This window comes from Linderina pennispora (assembly GCF_002104995.1).
Source record: "Linderina pennispora strain ATCC 12442 chromosome Unknown DL89scaffold_10, whole genome shotgun sequence".
NCBI lineage: Eukaryota > Fungi > Kickxellomycota > Kickxellomycetes > Kickxellales > Kickxellaceae > Linderina > Linderina pennispora.
Window position 1 is genome coordinate 600,086 of NW_024468258.1, and position 17,732 is coordinate 617,817.

Sequence of the window (17,732 nt, forward strand, 5' to 3'; positions counted from 1 at the left end):
GTCTGAAGTCACCTGCCACAAGCACCGGATTATAATTTTTTGCTAAACCTGCAGAGCGGGGAGCCATGCGCTGTGGCCGAGCCTGCTGCGTGGATTTCTGGCAGTGCTCCACACTGCTCCCTGCACCTCCTCCCCCTCCGCATCCTGGGATGCAGGCACCAGCCGGGGCTTCTGAACTCCCTTCTGGGGACACGCAGCGCCCACGCCCGGATGGAGTTGAGACAAAAAGGCAAAATGCAATTCTATTTCTCCCTCTGACAAAGAAATAATGTCGATGAATAGTGATGGAACATAGACTCAGGAGGACCACAGGCGCGAGAGACGCCGTGCCTCCTCCGCTCCGTAAAGATAGGGTCCTGAAATGCCGGCTGCATCAAGCTCAGCGGACCGCAAACGTGGCCACCATCACCACCAGCAGCGACCAGGCCACAGCAGGCGCCAGGTGCGTGGCAGCATTCGGATTGTAGTTTTTCGGCACGCCATCGTTGGTGCGGTCGTACCTGGAGATGAAGAACGCAAATGGCATCGCATACTTTATCAAGTAGCCGGCCGGCACCACATCGCTCATCCGGAACCCGATCTCGCCATCATAAAAGTACATCGTGTACCCCGACCCCTCCCTCATGCCGACGCCGTCCGGCACGTCGTTCTTTGTGTCCCAGTAAAATTTCTTCCTGTCGCCGGTGACGTTGACTGCAATGTCATAGATGACTGGCTTGAGGCGCGGATCGGCGTGCGGGTCGCGTGGCATCTGCACCGAGATCATCAGCTTCTCGGGAACCTCGATCACATTGTTGTCGTACTCCCACTGCAGCTCGACCACAGAGTCCAGCTCAAACAAGGGCGTGTGCACTGTGCGTGGCGGTACCAACATCTTCATGCGCCCGGGCATTCTGCCCGCGTCCTTGTCGGCCTTGACGCGCTTCAGATAGGCACGCTCGGCATCGCTCTCGCTGTCGTCTTCTTCTTCCTCTACCTTGCGCGTCTTGGTCGGCCGTTTCCGCCCGCCCTTCTTGCTCTTGGAGTCGCCATCGTCGTCACCATCCGACTTGGTCGTCTTGGTGGGTTTCTTTCCCTGTGAGGAGCCCTTGCTGTCGCTGTCGCCCTTGCCATGCGAAGAGCCCGTGGAATGGGATGAGGCATCGGCCAGAATCAGCCCCTTGGACTCTGAATCGCCTTTCGCACCGCTGACTACCAGCAGCAGAAGAAGTGCGGCCAGTACGCCCACTATAGCCTTGCACCGCATGTAGTAAGCAAAATAAAATGTAGATATGAAGAATCTAGTATTATGAAAATATGCAGATATGAAATGTTGCACAGAAATCGGCCTTCCTATACAGCAAACTACAAATGCGAATAGTGAGAAGAAGGATATGCAATAATGTGAAGAGACAGCGTGCTTGCCGAGGGAGAAAAGAAAGACGGGCTCGCTCAGACAAGAAGTCAAGGCCCAGCACCCATGTCGTGAAGATGTTTCTTGTAGCCAGCCAACACCACATATTGACATTCCCCGCACACCATCATAACACCCTGGATGGCCACGAGGGTACGTGTCACTTTATTGTGTAGGGTTCACATCTCCACACAAACAGCAAGAGCAGCCAGGCTTGAGAAAGGTTGGACATGGGCAGAGGGATCCTCAATGCGGCAGTCATTAGCGCGCAATGTGCATTGCACACTGCCACAGCCGCATGGTTAAGGGGGAAAGGCGTCTCTGCTTCACGGAGGGCAAATGGCTGGCCACCCTACTTCCCAAAGAGGCGGTAGATACGCATATCTCAGACCCCACGTACACGCAATAGCCGCAGACTCGCTGCTCTGAAACCCGCACAGCGCAGCGTGCAAAACGGCGTTGGCATCTCTCCGCAGACCAGCACTCATTGTTGTAAGGCTAAACTTCAGAGCTCGAGTCGTCATTTGCAAAAAACAGAACGAAAGCTACGAAAATAGACAAGTAGGAGAGTTATTCCACTTGTAACCTTAGAAAACAAGCCAGGAGCACGCTCTTACTTTATTCGGGCTGCACATTCGGGAAAGAACATTACCAGCCGAACATCGGATTCAAACGCGCACACGGCTTGTTTGTCCAGCCTTCTTGCATTTAGAGGCTGTTGGTGACCTGCCAGACACGGATGATGTTATCGGTGTAACCGGCGAACAGGACGTTGCCGTCAGCGGACCAGGCGAGCGAGATGCACTCGGGGTCGTTCGACTTCTTGCCGACACCGACGAAGTCGGGGCGGAGCTCGCAGACCGAGGACTTGGACTCGAGGTCCCAGACCTTGATGCACGAGCTGGTGGCAGCGCACAGCCAGTAGCGGTTGGGCGAGAAGACCAGGGCGTTGATGATGTCGCCGGCCTCCAGCGAGTACAGGTGCTTGCCGTCGTTGAGGTCCCACAGCATGGTGACGCCGTCCTTGCCACCCGAGGCGCACAGCGAACCGTCAGGCGAGACAGTGACGGTGTTGACGTAGCCGGTGTGGCCGTAGTGGTTGGTGCGCAGCTTGAACTTGGTCAGATCCCAGACCTAAAAGCATGTTGGAACAGAGCGGTTGCGGTTAGCATCCAGTGCCAAAAGTGCGATCCCAGGCAAAAAGAGGAGAGCACACATCAGCCAAAAGGGAGGCTGATGTGGGTGCTGCCTCAGTAAAGTTTGGTGTTGTTTGTCTCATCGGCCGTCTGCCTCTGAAGTAGCAAATATAGAAAACATCATGGGCAGCAGCACCATTGCTGCAGTGGCTGCAGAGGCGGTTGCTGATACATACCTTGACAGCCTTGTCCCAGCCCGACGAGACGATCAGGGGGTTGTTGGGGTTGGGCGAGAAGCGGACGCACGAGACCCAGTCGGAGTGGCCCTCATCGGTGATGTCGTACTTGCACTCACCAAGGGTGTTCCAGACCTTGATGGTCTTGTCGCGCGAGGCCGAGATGATCTGGCGGTTGTCCGGCGAGAACGAAACCGAGAGGACATCCTTGGTGTGGCCAACGAAGCGGCGGGTGGTGACACCGGTGTTCAGGTCCCACAGGCGCAGGGTCTTATCCCACGAGGCCGACAGAGCGTACTGGCCGTCCGACGAGATAACGACGTCCTCGACAAAGTGGTTGTGGCCGTGGAGCGAGCGCTTGGCAACACCGTAGTTGGTGTCGTCGCGGGTCAGGTTCCAGACGAACAGGGTCTTGTCGCGCGAGGCGGAGACCAGGAGGTCGGGGTTCTCGGCCGAGGTGGCGAGAGCGGTGACGGCACCGGCGTGACCTAAATAACAGCAGCAAGCCCGATTAGTTGAATGTCCCGATTCGCAATCCAACGCCTTCTCCCAATTCCGGAGTCTGCGCTCCAAATCACGACTACTGCTGATACGCACCGACAAGGGTTCCACGGAGAACAAGGCTGGCAGACATGGCTTTTCCTTTCTTTAGAGCAAAGAGTAACTTGTTGAAAAAGTTGTTTCGGGAAAAAGAGAGAAGGAAACCATCCCCAGCGCCGGCGCGCCAGGCACTTTTAATCTGAGCAGTGCGGTGCGAAAAAATAATCTTGGCCGGGGTCGGCCCAGAATCGCGAAACTGTAGGGAAAATTTTTCGACTCGACTCCGGTCCCGCCGCGGCTCGGCTCCTGCACGCTAGAAGTCGTCATCGTCATCGTCGGAGTCCATCAGGCGGCGCGACTTGGCGCTGCGCCCAGCATGGTGGGTGCTGGCATCGTCGTCGTCGCCGTGTGTGCGCTTGGCGTCGTTGAGTCGGCGCGCATACTCCTCCTCCTCCTCCTCCTCCTCGTCGAACTCGTCGTGCGGGCCGACCTCCAGCTCGGCGTCATCGTCGACGACAAAGCCGTCGTCGTCCTCCTCCTCGTCAATGTACGAGTTGCGGGCGCGACGGGCAAAGGGCGCGGCGTTGTATGCGGGGGCGCGGCCAGCGCGGCTCGAGTCACGTGCAGAGCGCTCAACGTCGACATCCTGCTCGTCAGACCCGTATCCATATCCGTGCTCGTCGTCCGAGTACGCGTTGTCCTGCACAGGCGCGTTGCGCTGGTCCCTGGCCTCCTTGCGCTCGCGCAGCTTCTCCTCCTTGCGACGCAGCCGCTCGCGCTTTTCCTCCTCCATCTCCTCGCGCTTGGCGATAAGCTCCGGGTCCTCCTCGGCGACCATAAACCGGGTTCCACCGGGCTTGTGTGCCGCCGATCCTGCAGTCTTGAGGCGGGGCAGCAGATGTGAGACCGCATGGCGAGCCTTTACCGACTGGCGCGACGGCCGCAGCGACCATTTGTCTGTCAGCTTCGCGTGGCTCATCATCAGGCCGGCAGACAGGTGCTGCGCGGCGATGTACTGCTGCTCCGCAGCCAGGCTGTCCGCAGACACATTGTATGACTCGGGCACACTGCCGCCGACCATCACCGTCATCGATCCATCGGACCACCGCACCAGCCGCGTATTGCTCTCGTGCTTCCCGTTCTTGCCGATACGCCACCGCACAGTGTTGGAGATGACGCCGTCGACAGCCGAGGCCAGTTCAGCCGACACCTTGGTTCGGAATCCTGACCGCTCGGCCTCCCTGTGCTCGTCAGCAATCACATCCTCGTACGCGTCCGCCGAGAACGGTGTCGACTCAAACTGCAAGATATTTGGTGTCCGTGCAATCACAAAGCGGTCGTCAGACGCCCGCGGCATCGGCAGCACCGGGATCTTGGCCCCCAGCACTTTGACTTTCTGCCGAATGTATTTGTCATCGTCGACGCTGCGCATGCTGTGTGTGCTGCGCGCATCGTCGTCATCTCTGTCTGTGTGTCTGTCGCCTGTCTGCTCTGCCTCCTCGTCGCTGCCAAACAGATCTTCTAACGCGTCGCCGTCGGCCTTCTCGGGCCTTGGTGCCACAGGCTCCTCGGTGTCGCTGCCAAACAGGTCGTCGGCTACATTGCCCGGCGTCTCTGTCGCTGCAGGCGAGCTGCCGCGTGCAGGCGAGCGCGGGTTGCCCTTGGTCTCACTGTCGCTTACATCGGAGCCGAACAAATCGTCCATTTTCAATTTGTGCAAGTTTATGATTATAGAGTCAAAACACGTTGGCAGCAGGAAAGAAAATGCGATCATTCATTCATTGCACGCGTCTTGCTTTGTTGCGCTCTAAACCCTTTACATTTCCTGCCCATTTTCCCGCTGCTCGCATTCAAATGCTCGTTGACCAAGTCCGCTTGGTCCTCATTGCCTTCGCTATCGGATACCTAACGCGACATTTCAACCCGCTCAACTGGGACCAGATTAAGGAAATCGTCTCGCTCCGGCTCACCCAGCTCTCGCCGCTCCTGCTAGTCATACTCGGCATCCTGCTAACACTGACCGCGCTCGCACTGCTGCTCTACCCGTTCGCGAAGGTAGCCGACTGGGAGGCAAAGAACAATCCCCGGATACGCATTCCGCACCTCTGCGCGCGAGCACCTGAAGCGTCGCGGCAGCTTCTAAATCATGGACACAGTCAAAATATTCTGGCCAAAGCACCTCTCCAAGGACATCAAGGAGAGTGGGTACCTTGTCGGCTGGGACTTGGGCGTCAACGGAGTTGGTGGTGGCCACCAAGGCGTCGTTTGCCAATGCCTGCCAGGTCACTGCCGATATGGAGGCGTACCACCAGGAGCTGGCCTCCGAGGAGCCGCTGAAGAAGCCCAAGATCGTTGGGTACCTGAGCCGTGAAAACGAGGGTCTGTGCGAACCCGATGCGCGTGACCTGAGCACCTGTGTGGGTCTCGGCCTTCACGTCGCGCTCGCAGGTTGCATTCCGCTCGATCCTACATCCTCGGCCAGCTGCATCCGTGCCGTGTCATCGTCACGCTGTATGAGCAGAACCCACAGAAACCCATGCACTTTTACAAGGCATCGCCGCTGAACCTCGATCTGACTGCTACACAGCCCCACATCCATTCGCCGCTGCAGACAACGCTCGACTACATCAACACAACCACCCAGCTGTATATGTACATGCACGACTCCGATGCCGCCAAGCGCCGCGCCAGCCACCAGCAAGACGACAAGGCCATTTCGAGCGGATTCACCAGCGATCTATGCAATCTGTTCTTGGCGCTCTCCGCGTTCATCCTGCGGCTGCTGGACACGCCCGTCGGCGGCTTCAAGATGCGGAGAGATGTCGGCCGTTGGCCAGCAATTGGATCTAGTGCTGCGACGTCTGGCGTACCTGACCGAGCAGGCGCGCCAGCCGCGCCATGTGCACAACAACGCCCAGCACGTCAGCATCTGGAACAGCATCTGGGTTATCGCTGTCGACATTGCGCTTGGTTGCATCCTGGGCACTGTGCTTTTGTTTTACGCTGCGCCAGTTGCAAACTACATAGAGGAGAACCTGAAAGCTGTACACCGTGGTATCGCTTGAGAAGATGATTTTTTGGTTGGATGGTGCGCCCGCCGGCCTCAAACTCAACAAGGGACTCGATCACTTCCTCGCCGAGCTGTTCCTGTGGCTGATCCACTTCTGGACCATTACTTTCCAGCCGCTGATGCAGTACGTCAAGACTGTGGTTGTGTGTGCATCGTGGGCCGGCTTTGTCGTCGGCTTCTCCATGCAGCTGGTGATTCTCTCCGACACCATGGCACTGACAACACTACACACATATTGGTTCTATATGATTGCTACACGCATCTTCCACTGGCAGCTGCTCATGCTCTATTCGCTGTTCAACCTGTTCCGCGGCCGCAAGCACAACGTGCTGCGCAATCGCATAGACAGCTGCGACTACGATCTCGACCAGCTGCTGATCGGCACCATTCTATTCACCCTGCTCATCTACCTCTTCCCCACCGTGCTTGTCTACTACCTGACCTTTGCCATGCGCCGCGTCGTCGTCATCATGGGGCAGGGCCTCCTGGAGATCCTGCTTAGCATCGTCAACCATTTCCCGATCTTCTACATCATCCAGCGTATCCGCGATCCGCTCCTGTTCCCGGGCGGCGTTGCCTACAGTCATTGACTCCAAGTATGTGCGTCGCTTCGTCGAGCCCTAACTGGAAGCTGCCAGGCTCGCCTGTACACATTTCGCGCGACCCAATTCCGACTCGCCGCCAGAGGCCGCCTGGACGTGACGGTGATTGAGATGCGCTCGATCCCGGTGCCCTTCACGGCGATTTTCTTCCAGTACTACCAGATCTGGGTGCAGTTCAGTGCAAACTACTTGTCGTGGGGTCTATTGCGCTCGCTACTTGTCGGCGATGTCATCCATCCAGTGCCGCGGCTCCAGCATACCATGATTCCAGGCGTTGCCGTTGGCAGCAAGAGCAAGTAGCGCCTGCCCCTACTAGAATCCCATTTTGTTATTTATGCCTCCATCTTTCACCTTATTTCATAAAGCCCATCCTCAAAATACGGAAAATTTCGATATTTCATCGATACCCACATCATGTGTGCTGCAGACAACGACGACGGGTTCACGCTGGTCACATCGAAGCGGAAACAGAGGGGATTCAGGCGTCCCGCCGGCTGCGCTCAGGAAACTGGAGCCTGCCAAGGACAACGGCGTGCCCTCCACCAAGGGGCTGTATTCGCAAAGCAGTGCTCCTGACAAAAGAGAAGGACACTGCCGCCACTGCGCAGGAACAAGTCGAAGATATCATCGATAAGCGAGCTACACTGAACAGCAGCAAGTTCCTGGATTCCTCTATCCGAGCTCATCACCGCTGTCAAAGACTTTGGTCCCGAAGAAGTCGTTTGCTATGGAATTGGGTCTCTGGCGAACCAGGTCTCGCAATGGCAGCTTGCTCTCATCCTTATTCTGAACACCCGCTTTGACGCGAAGATGCTGGCATTCGATCCAGCAACCTCGCCTGCCGACATCCACACCTACCAGCACTTTGGTGTGAACGTGATTGAAACAAATGAGGTACAGTATACGCCTGGCTTTTGTCGCACTTGTATGCCGCTGTTATTAACAATTGGGAAAAACTACTGGGAAAACTACTAGGAAGCAAAGCGCAAGGCTACAGCAAAGACGCTATTCTATATGCCGCACTGCGAGCAGTTCCTCTACGACAACCTCCTAGGCGCCAACTCCGCAACGCTCGCCAACCTGATGATCATCGGCAACCACTTTTCTGGTTACCAGGATGCCCAAACTGCTGCACAGTTCCTTGCACGCTCGCCCAACATCGCCCACGCCCTTCCTTCGCTCAGCACCACCTCGTTCCCGCCCGAGTCCCAGCTCGGCCTGCGTCACGCACCATTCGCCTTCACTGACACCTGCCTCCAGCATTTTAGAACGGGTTGTTCAGTCCCGGCACAGCACTCGCCGTCCGCTGGGCCTCAAACATCGGCTGCAGCCGACTCGCCAGCTCCATAGCCTGGTCGACAAAGAACCCGCGGCTCTTCGCCACCAGCAGCTCCTGCCCCGTAGGCGTAGAAGTAAAGTAGTAATAGATTCCGAAAAGCACCAGTGCCGACACCAAAACCACAGTCAAGGCGAACCGCAGAATCCGGTAGAGCGTGTTGCTGAACAACCGCACAGTGAACACTCCCAGCCGCAGACCACAGTATACAAAAATCGCCTCCAGCAGGTATGTCAGCGAGGTGGCACCAACGACACTCACGATTGTCTTGAGCGGAGACCACTGCTCGCTCGTGCTTTGGACCAGATCCCAGCAGAGCGGGTACATGTGCTGGTGCGCGAAGCTGCAGACTGAGATGGTGCGCTGTGCGACGAGGGTTCCGAATTCGACGTAGCTCATGGCTATTTGTTGCGAAGAAAAATAGAAAAGACGTAGGGATAATCCGAAAGTAAAGTACGGCTGGGCTGGCAAGGAGGCAGGAGCAGTGACTTGGGATTTATGAGGTGCAAGTGGCTGGTGCTGATTTCACAGATCAAACGATCAGGTTCTTCATTGGCGGAGGTACCTGCATAGCCGAGCTGAGCTGCAAGCGGTCTGTTTCGACAAGACATACCCAGCGCATATATCAAATACATTTCACATGTATATTAGGTAACAAGCCATCATGGTGCAAAGACTACTGCTGCTGGGCCTAGTACGCAGCAACCTGCATCTCGAGGTCGTGCAGGCGGGTCTCCAGGTCCTGGATTGAGGCCAGCTCCTGCTCGATCTGCTGCTTCTCCTCAAGCAGCTCGATGCGGCGCTGCGGATCCAGCTTGGAGAACATGTACCCGCCCTGGCCATCGTACTGCAGGATGTAGTTGTGGTACTGCCACAGCGACTGGCGGTGGGAGACAGTCAGCAGCGTGATTCCCAGGCTGGTCGCGTGCGTGTACATGATCTTCTCGATGTCCATGCTCACCGCGCTGGTGCACTCGTCCATGATGGCGTACCGCGGGCGGTGGTAGAACAGGCGCGCCATGGCAATGCGCTGCTTGTCGCCGCCAGACAGCGCGTCTCTCCACACCTTGACCGAGTCCCAGCCGCCCTCGCGCTCGACAATGTGGCCCAGCTGCACCACATTGAGGATGGACAGCAGGTCGGCATCGCTGACGCCCTTCTGCTCCATGTCGGCAGCGCAGTCCGGGTAGATGATCTGGTCGCGCAGAGTGCCGATCGGCAGATACGGCCGCTGCGGGATGTAGAAGATCTGGCTCATGCTGGGCTTGCGCACAGTGCCGCCGTACACTGGCCAGAGCCCGCCCAGGATGCGGAACATCGACGACTTGCCGCACCCGTTCGGACCGACGATCAGCAGGTGGCGGCCCGGCGTGACATGGAAGTTGAGCCGGCGCACCAGCACGTCGCCGTTGGGCGACACAATCGGCACGTCGATGAACTCGACGTCGTCTGTGCTCTCGACCTGCTGCCCGCGCTGGTTGACAACGTCGGCCTCCGCGTCGTTGCTGGCGCTCTTCTCGGCCGACTTCCCAACCCGCGTCTTGACGTACTTGCCCTCGCTGACATCGTCCAGCACGGTGAGCAGGTCGGTGACGCGCTCGGCATACCCGGCCATCTCGACAATCTCCTTGTACGAGTACATCATGCGGCCCAGCGCATCCGAGCCGCTCAGCAGCAGGCGGCGGTTGGTGACAAAGTCTCTGGTGCGGTTGCCCAGGCTGCTGCTGGCGCTGCCGCCAGCACTGGCCACGCTGCCGACCGACGTAGCCACTGCCTTCTGCACCCCAGGCAGCCGCTCGGCAAACACCGGCGCCTGCACACGCAACCAGCCCAGCAGCACCCCAGAAGTACTTGACGATAAAGTCCTCGAGCATGCCGTAGAACACGTTGAGGCGGAAGATCTGGTTGATGTGCCGCACCAGCCGCAGGTACCGCCGGTTGATAGTCTGCTTCTCGGCGTCGTGGCCGCGGTACAGCGCAACCTCCTCGGCGTGCTCGATAAGCCGCGAGTGGGTGAAGTAGAACTCGCCCTCCAGCTTCTGCTCCTGGGCAACCAGCCGGCCAAACGGCGGCGTCAGGTACCGCAGCATGCCCATCGACAGCTGGATGACGACCATGATGCCAAACAGAGACTCCAGACCCAGGCTCTTGGCCTAGCTGGATGTTGTACACAAATGCATCCAGCGTGGGCTTGGCCAGGTTCGAGTATCAGCTCGGCCAGCGAGTTGGAGAACTTCATGATGTCGACGGCAATGAGCTGGTCGGCGTTCTTGATGCGGTCGTCCAGATTGCCCACGGCGTAGTATGTGTTCCTGGACAGGTACTTTGCGTGCACATGCTCGGTCAGGTTCTGGCGGAACCGGATGGCCAGCATCGTCTGCAGGTAGTTCAGCAGGCTGTTGGTCAGCGTGGCCGGCACCGCAATGGCCATCCACCTGACGATCCCCATCAAGAACTCCCTGCCGTTGAGCCGGACCAGCGAGCTCACAATCTGCCCGTCCAGCGCTGCCACCACAACCGACAGGAACGTGCGGAACACCAGCAGGCAGCTGTGGGTCATCAGCATGGCGAACTCGCGCGTCGCCAGGCCAGGAATCACGATGGCCACCAGCCGCTTCATGTTGTCAAAGAACTGCTTGTCAAGCTGCGCGCTGCTGGATTTCCCTACGCGCTGCTGCCTCTGGTCCGTGCTGCTGTTGCTGGCTGCTGGCTGCTGCTGCTGGCTGCTGGCATTTGTCTTCTGCTGGCGCTCCGACGTCATCATCCTTGGATATCCGGCGCAGCCGATCCAGAATGCCGATGCAGATGACAACCATGATCGATCGCCGGATCTTTGTCTGGTGCCTGGCGTACAGCAGCACCGCACGCGTCAGGAACTCGAGCTGGCGCTGCTGCGTGCTCTGCACCAGCCGTAGCAATGCGTCGTGCACCTGCCTCACCGCCGTTCCGACGTACAGGTCGCCTGTCCGGGCTGGCATCGCTAGAGTGTGCTGCTATTAGGTGGTATGGAGTCTATGCTGCCCGCAAAAGTGGCAAGGCAGCGCCTGGAATTCGAGAAGGAAGAAAAAAAAAAAAGAAGGCTGGAAAGTGCTGGAGCGAGAAGTAACGGGAGGAGAGCCTGGGAAGGGGACTGCTTCTTCGGTCGCAGAGCGCACCTGCCGCACTTCGCGCGCTGCGTGGTCAGCTGGCCCGAGTCCCAGGCACTCCGCCCAGACGCGGAAGGCTATCCCGCACCTCAAGCAGCTGGAGGAGGAGCGGCGGGCGTCCAGAGCCCAGGTCTGGGGAGCAGCGATGCTCTCATTAGTTCGCCCGCCTCTTGAAAGCGCGCTGCTGCGCTGCTGCAGACTGGCGCCAAATGCATGTGAAAGCTGGCTGACTCGTTCATATGTGGGCGCAGGCGCAATCACGTGCCGCGCATCGCAGAAGGCGACGAATCGCCCACGCTGCGCTCTACGGCAGGATGTCCAGCAGGATGCTGTCGATGACAGCGAGCCCGGCCTCGGTGGGCGCTACCCGCATGCCGCCTGGTCTCCTCGGCCAGCCACAGGTATCCCTGGGCGGCCAGCGCGTGCACAGCATCCATGCGCAGATACTCCCGCAGCAAAAGCCCGCCCGACAGCTGGCGGAATCGCGAGTCGGCGATGCCAGCAGCCATGCGCAGGCCAAACACCACCGCCTCCTGCCTCACCTGGTCCTCCTCGACGACCTCGATCTTGGCTGTGCCGTGGCCCACCTCCTCGCACCTGCCCATCCACCGCGCAGTGTCAGGGATGCGCACGGTCCCGACCCGCTTGCCGCTGGCTGGATCCACGAACCGCGAGTGCGCGCTTGGACCGACTCCGATCCAGTCGTGGCACCGCCAGTAGCTCTTGTTGTGCTTGCTCTCGGCAGCAGCAGACCTGGCATAGTTGGACACCTCGTAGTGCCTGAAGCCGTGGCCGCTGCACAGCTCAACCGCTGCCTCGTACAGCTGCGCCTGGGTGTCGCTGCCCGGCAGCCGCACGCGCTGCGCAGCGCGGTCGCGATGCAGCGGGGTGCCCGGCTCCACCGTCAGCTGGTAGATCGAGATGTGGCTGGTCGGCATGCCCCAGTCGCCGTGCCCAGCTCCTTCCTCCACTGCTCCACGGTCTGGCCCTCGAAGCCGAAGATCATGTCAAAGCTGACTCCGCCAGGAAACAGCGCCTTTGCCCTGTCCACTGCAGCCAGCCCCTCAGCGCCCGTGTGCAGCCGGCCCATCTTTGCCAAGGACCGGTCGTCCAGGGTCTGGATCCCGATCGAGTACCGGGTGATGCCGGCCTGCCTGAACTCGCGCATCTTTGCAACCTCGGCCGAGGTCGGATTCGACTCCAGCGTGATCTCGGCGTCGGGACTCAGACGCGTGGTGCGGTCAGCCTCCTCGATGATCCGCGCAACGTCGCCCGGTCTCGACAGCGATGGTGTGCCTCCGCCAAAGTACAGGCTGCTGATGGTCCGGCCCTTGTGCGGTCCCAGGCTGGTCCGCAGCTCCCTTCAGCAGCGCATTGGTGACACGGTCGTGGTCCACGCCTTGCGCCGGCGTCCTGGCCTTGGAGAACGCACAGAACCTGCAGAGGAAAGGAGCAGTACGGCCAGTGCACATACAGCGACAGCGGTTTCGAGGCGAGCGGCGACAGAGTCATGGTGCAGGTGATGGTATACAGAGCACGGCATTTGGTGCTTCGTGCTTTTGAGCACAGATAAGAGCTACATTGGATCCGAAATCTAAATGAAATGGGAGACCGGCACGCCTACTTCTTGGCCGGGTAGTCGTAGATGCCCTTGCCGCTCTTGACGCCGAGCCAGCCCGCGTCGACGTACTTTTGCAGCAGCACCGCCGGGCGGTACTTTGAGTCGCCCAGCTCGTTGTGCAGCACCTTCATGATGGCCAGGCACGTGTCCAGCCCGATAAAGTCGGCCAGGGTCAGCGGTCCCATCGGGTTGTTGGTGCCCAGCTTCATCGTCGTGTCAATGTCCTCCTTGGACGCAATGCCCTCCTGCAGCGCAATCATGGCCTCGTTGATGTACGGCATCAGCAGGCGGTTGGCGATGAAGCCAGGCACGTCCTGCGACATGGTCGTGGTCTTGCCCATCTTGTGGGCCAGCGCCAGCGTCGTGTCGAGCGTCGCCTGCGATGTCTGCAGGCCGGGGATGATCTCGACCAGCTTCATCACCGGTACCGGGTTCATGAAGTGCATGCCAATGACGTTGTCGGGCCGCTTGGCTGCCGACGCAATCTTGGTGATGCTGATCGACGACGTGTTGGTGGCCAGGATCGTGTCCTCGGGCAGCCGCTCCGACAGCTGCTGAGAAGATCGTGTGCTTGAGCTGCGGGTTCTCCGACACTGCCTCGACCACAAAGTCGGCGTGGCTCATCTCCTGGATGCTGCCGGACCGAGCTGATGCGCGCCTTGACCTCGGAGCGCTCGTCCTCCGTGCACTTGCCCTTGCCGATGTCCTTGACCAGCAGCTTGTCCAGGAATCGCCAGTCCCTTCTCGAGCTGCGCCGGGCTGCTGTCGACGAACTGCACGTTGAGCTTGGCGACGCGCGCGGCGACAAGGCCGATGCCGATTCCCATCTGGCCAGCGCCGACCACGCACACGTTTTTGATGCTGTTGACCGAGCTGGACATCATGCGCTACGTAGATACACGAATCGAGAGACAGTTAGTAAGGAGCAGAGCAGAGATAAGGGAGAGGCGGGCACGACCGCTGGCGCACGCATACCTTGTGGATAGTGCTGGCGCCCAGGCGGGACGAACTGCGAAGCAACTGCGAGACGGTCATGGCTTATTGGCGAAACGTAGACAATTGAGAAAAATACAAACGCAGAAAAGAGAAAGGCGCTATCTGCAGACCGGCGGCAGAGGCTCAAGTCGCAGGCCACCTATGCCCCGAAACCGTGGGAACCGGCTGCAATCCGCAATCTAGTGGCTCGCAGCGAACAGCCAGCACAGATCAAGTGCTCGCGGGCCACTCCATGTGCCTGGTGAGCGGCGCATAGATAGCCGGCGAGTAGAGCGTGACTGCCGAGTCTGCTCCGCCGAAGCCGAGGCTGGCCACCGCGTCGTTGAGCGTCGACACCTCCTCGAATGTCTCCGACACATTGCGTGCCAGCCCAAACACAAATGCGACGCACAGATCCCTGGCTGCCTGCCTGCGGCTCTCGGTCTCGGAACCGCCGTGGTCCGAGCCAACGACAGATGCACACAGCTCCGAGACAGCCTGGGACACGCGGATCAGCTCGCTCTCAAACACCGTCGCCACCATGCTCAGCAGCACCACGGCCTCGTTTGGCTCCTGGCTCCCCCTGGCATCTGATCCGTCGCCGGTCATGACCAGGATGCGCAGCGCATGGAGTGCATCGCGGAAGGCGTGCAGCAGCTTGGCCAGCAGCGGGAACTGCAGCAGTCCGACCGGCGAAACACGGAACTGGCCTAAGAACTGCGATGCGTCCGAGCCCTCCTTCAGATCCAAAGTGTCCGCGTGCCCAAGGGGCGGCCGGGTCGAGGTTGCAATCTGGTCCCACCGCGACTCCGCGCTGCCCTTGGCCAGAGCAGACAGAGTCTGGCACACCCCAGCGACTGCCTCCTCGATCCCCACCACCACGCTGGCAAACGCCCGCTCGTGCAGCACCTCCATCAGGCACGGCGTCAGGAAATCGATCCCGCTGCGTGCCAGCGTGCGCCCGTGCGCGACAACCAGCGTCTCCAGCCGAGCAATAGCCGACGCATCCTCAAGCAGCTCGAGCAGCGGCAGCACCGACGGCAGAAACTGCTGCATGCTGTGGACTGCCAGATCAACGAACTGGTCGTGGGTCCGCCCTCCAGCCTGCGCTACCGGGCTCTTTGAGGCAAACAGCGTCCGGTACTGCATGTCGACTTCGGCCAGCCACGAGCAGAAGGCATCGATGAGCTTTGTCAGGTACGCTGTGGTCTCGCTCGCAGACAGATCCTTGCCCGATCCACGCCGCGCCCGAGCCGGTGGGCTGCCAGCAAACGACGACTGCCCAAATGCCTGGTCGAACGAGCTGACAGACACGTCGCGAGTGCCCGCCGGTGTCAGCTGGGGAGCCATTCCGCTCAGCTGGTCGGCCGTCTGGTTCCACGCCTGCCACCGCGCCCGCAGGAACAGCAGCCGCAGCTCGCTCTCGCTGAACATGCCGATGCTGCGCAGAATCGCCACGATCTTGGCCACCGATGACAGCCGCCTCATCGACCGCTCGTAGCCGCTGGTGCCACTGTCGCCCAGCACAGGCGACTTTTGCGCTCCAGCAGTGCCCCCATCGTCGTCTCTCTGGGTGCCGGACCGGGACATGCCGAGTGCTGATGCCAATGCCGGCGTATGTGTGTATCCGAGTTCGCGACACAGCAGCAGCACCATGCCCTCGAACTCTGTGCGCACCTGCTTCTGGATCGTGCTCACAAACTGCACCAGCTGGCTCTTGCTGGCCGGCGTCAGGTGCGACTCGACCTTGGACCCAGGCAGCGTCTGTATGTCCTCGCTGATATCCTGCACCAGGCGGTCGCCAGTGGCGCGGACGTGCTCGGCGATCTCGACTGCCTCCTCGTAGTACCCGCCTGCAACACACATCTGCATGACGCGCGGCAGCTCGACGATGCGCGAAACCAGGTCCTGCTTGTCCAGCACGCTCTGCACCACCTTGGACTTGCGGTCCAGCTCGGCCATCGACGCTGTAAACGCCTCGCACGCCTGCTCTAGTCGCGGGAGAATCTCCTGTGCCTGTGCCAGCGACTGCGACAGCCCATCGACAGTCGCCGCTGCCTGCTGGTGTGTGCCTAGCACGACCTTGAAGATGTGCCCGCCCTCTGCATCCTGTGCACTGTCCACAGCAGCTGGCAGCGGACGAACACCGGGCTTGGCTGGACCCTTGGCGGCTGCTTGTCGGGGTCGCTGTCTCGTTCAGCAGCAGTGCCGTCAGCTCATTTGAAATCCGCTGCAGGTCGCTCTGCACCAGGGTCGGCTCCATCTTCAGCGAGGGCAGTGGCAGCCCGGTCAGGTATTTGAAGTACCGCGCCGTGTCCTCCTCTTCCTCGGGGTCGGCTGCGTCAAGGTCGGCGGCTGAGCCAGCCAGCGTCGGAAACAGGCGCTTGCACAGCTGCACGTACTCGGGCAGGTCGGTGTCATCGGCGAAATGCCCGCCGCGGTACACCGACGAGCCATACAGGCTCTCATTGTCCACCCGCAAATCGGCCATTCTCGCGATGAGGAGAGAAAAGGGGGTATAAAAACGGGAGAGTGGAGCTGAAGAGTGACGATTGCAGCGCTGATGAACCCAGCGCCTTTCCGCGCTCCGGTTGGGCAGCAGGCTCGGCGATAACCACAATCTCTCTTTTGCCTCCTCTTCCGCGCTCTGCTCTGCAATTCACCTAAATCACTGCTTCAACAGCTTTTCAAATGCCCAGCCCACTCGACGTCATTGTCCGGCAGGCCGAGAAGGCACGGCTGTCAGAGGCCGAGCAGCAGGCACTAGCCAAGGCGCAGACTCGCCAGCGGCTGCTGAGTATCGCAGGCGGTGCGGTTGGTGTAGGCATCGGCTACCTGCTGTCCAGGCGCAACAAGTCGCTTGGAATGCGCGGCTTCATGATCCTCTTCAACGGATCGTTCCTGTTCGGCCTCGGCAACACATATGCGTCAGTCACCAACCTGAAGGAGCTGTCTAACGAGCACAAGTACCCGCACATTGCAGCAGCGATGTCGGACATTACTCGTGAGATTCTGCGCAGCCGGGGCGTGGATCCAGACCACCCAGAGCTCGGCCAGACCAAGCCAGCGCAGCACACAATTGATCTGCGCGGGCTGCCGCCATCGCTGACCCCGGAAGAGCGCGCACAGACCCAGGGCGATGACTCGTTTTACTACAAGTTTGACGATGCTCCTCAGAACAACGACACTGAGCAGCCTGTATACAATGTCAGCGGTGCTGTTGCCGCCAGCAACAACAACCAGTCGGCATGGGACTCGATCCGCAAGGCAAACAGTCCCCATGATGACGCCTGGGAACGCCTGCGCAAGCAGCAGCCAAGCGGCAACTCGCAGCAGCAAGCTCGCGGATCGAGGAACACTGCCTACGAGTTTGTGGACGCGTGGGACAAAATGAACGATAACCGCAGCCCAGCGTACCGGGACGACGGCAGCGCAAGCAGCAGTGAGTCACACAGCTTTGGCAGTGGTGCCCTGACCAGCGACGACTTCCCCCGGTCTCGAGAGGACTTTGAGGAAGCATCGCACAAGTCTGCGAACAAGTACGGTGACACGGTATTCTCATAGTCGTCAGAGCGCTCTATATGGTCTATGTCGAATAGAATTGCTTTTTTTTCTTTGACACGCGCATGTTTCTGGATGTGCAGCCATCAGCAACACCACATGTGTCATATGCGAGA

At 59.6% G+C, this 17,732-nt stretch overlaps 8 protein-coding genes across 8 annotated transcripts; 3 read left to right on the forward strand and 5 right to left on the reverse strand.

Annotated features, from left to right (window-relative positions):
* Positions 1–223: 223 nt before the first annotated feature.
* DL89DRAFT_32061 (uncharacterized protein) lies at positions 224–1,836 on the reverse strand. The gene has a single exon (XM_040891223.1). It carries the CDS (start codon positions 1,505–1,507, stop codon positions 380–382), a length of 1,128 nt encoding a protein of 375 aa, XP_040742161.1. The 5' UTR covers positions 1,508–1,836; the 3' UTR covers positions 224–379.
* Positions 1,837–2,009: 173 nt separating this feature from the next.
* On the reverse strand, positions 2,010–3,508 carry DL89DRAFT_32066 (WD40 repeat-like protein). Its single transcript, XM_040891225.1, has 3 exons — positions 3,363–3,508; positions 2,766–3,253; positions 2,010–2,527 (listed from the first exon to the last, which is right to left on the reverse strand). The coding sequence occupies exons 1-3, from the start codon at positions 3,397–3,399 to the stop codon at positions 2,102–2,104; spliced, it is 951 nt and encodes a 316-aa protein (XP_040742162.1). The 5' UTR covers positions 3,400–3,508; the 3' UTR covers positions 2,010–2,101.
* A 110-nt stretch (positions 3,509–3,618) lies between these two features.
* Positions 3,619–5,010, reverse strand: DL89DRAFT_258912 (uncharacterized protein; the record flags this gene model as incomplete). Its single annotated transcript, XM_040885642.1, has 1 exon — positions 3,619–5,010. One exon carries the CDS (start codon positions 5,008–5,010, stop codon positions 3,619–3,621), a length of 1,392 nt encoding a protein of 463 aa, XP_040742163.1.
* Positions 5,011–5,049: 39 nt separating this feature from the next.
* Positions 5,050–7,359, forward strand: DL89DRAFT_268856 (Gpi1-domain-containing protein). The gene is given in 6 exon segments (XM_040888062.1): positions 5,050–5,544; positions 5,564–5,722; positions 5,788–6,099; positions 6,125–6,316; positions 6,348–6,957; positions 7,063–7,359. 6 exon segments carry the CDS (start codon positions 5,452–5,454, stop codon positions 7,275–7,277), a joined length of 1,581 nt encoding a protein of 526 aa, XP_040742164.1. The 5' UTR covers positions 5,050–5,451; the 3' UTR covers positions 7,278–7,359.
* Positions 7,360–7,893: 534 nt separating this feature from the next.
* Positions 7,894–8,559, forward strand: DL89DRAFT_268857 (uncharacterized protein). The gene has a single exon (XM_040888063.1). The coding sequence runs from the start codon at positions 7,992–7,994 to the stop codon at positions 8,325–8,327; it is 336 nt and encodes a 111-aa protein (XP_040742165.1). The 5' UTR covers positions 7,894–7,991; the 3' UTR covers positions 8,328–8,559.
* A 406-nt stretch (positions 8,560–8,965) lies between these two features.
* Positions 8,966–10,971, reverse strand: DL89DRAFT_268858 (uncharacterized protein). The gene is given in 4 exon segments (XM_040888064.1): positions 8,966–10,126; positions 10,170–10,466; positions 10,486–10,503; positions 10,562–10,971. 4 exon segments carry the CDS (start codon positions 10,931–10,933, stop codon positions 9,005–9,007), a joined length of 1,809 nt encoding a protein of 602 aa, XP_040742166.1. The 5' UTR covers positions 10,934–10,971; the 3' UTR covers positions 8,966–9,004.
* Positions 10,972–13,079: 2,108 nt separating this feature from the next.
* On the reverse strand, positions 13,080–13,907 carry DL89DRAFT_275411 (3HCDH-domain-containing protein; the record flags this gene model as incomplete). Its single annotated transcript, XM_040889302.1, has 4 exons — positions 13,080–13,631; positions 13,675–13,738; positions 13,770–13,820; positions 13,855–13,907. The coding sequence occupies 4 exons, from the start codon at positions 13,905–13,907 to the stop codon at positions 13,080–13,082; spliced, it is 720 nt and encodes a 239-aa protein (XP_040742167.1).
* A 2,839-nt stretch (positions 13,908–16,746) lies between these two features.
* On the forward strand, positions 16,747–17,619 carry DL89DRAFT_294249 (uncharacterized protein; the record flags this gene model as incomplete). Its single annotated transcript, XM_040890494.1, has 1 exon — positions 16,747–17,619. The coding sequence occupies one exon, from the start codon at positions 16,747–16,749 to the stop codon at positions 17,617–17,619; it is 873 nt and encodes a 290-aa protein (XP_040742168.1).
* Between the last annotated feature and the right edge of the window lie 113 nt (positions 17,620–17,732).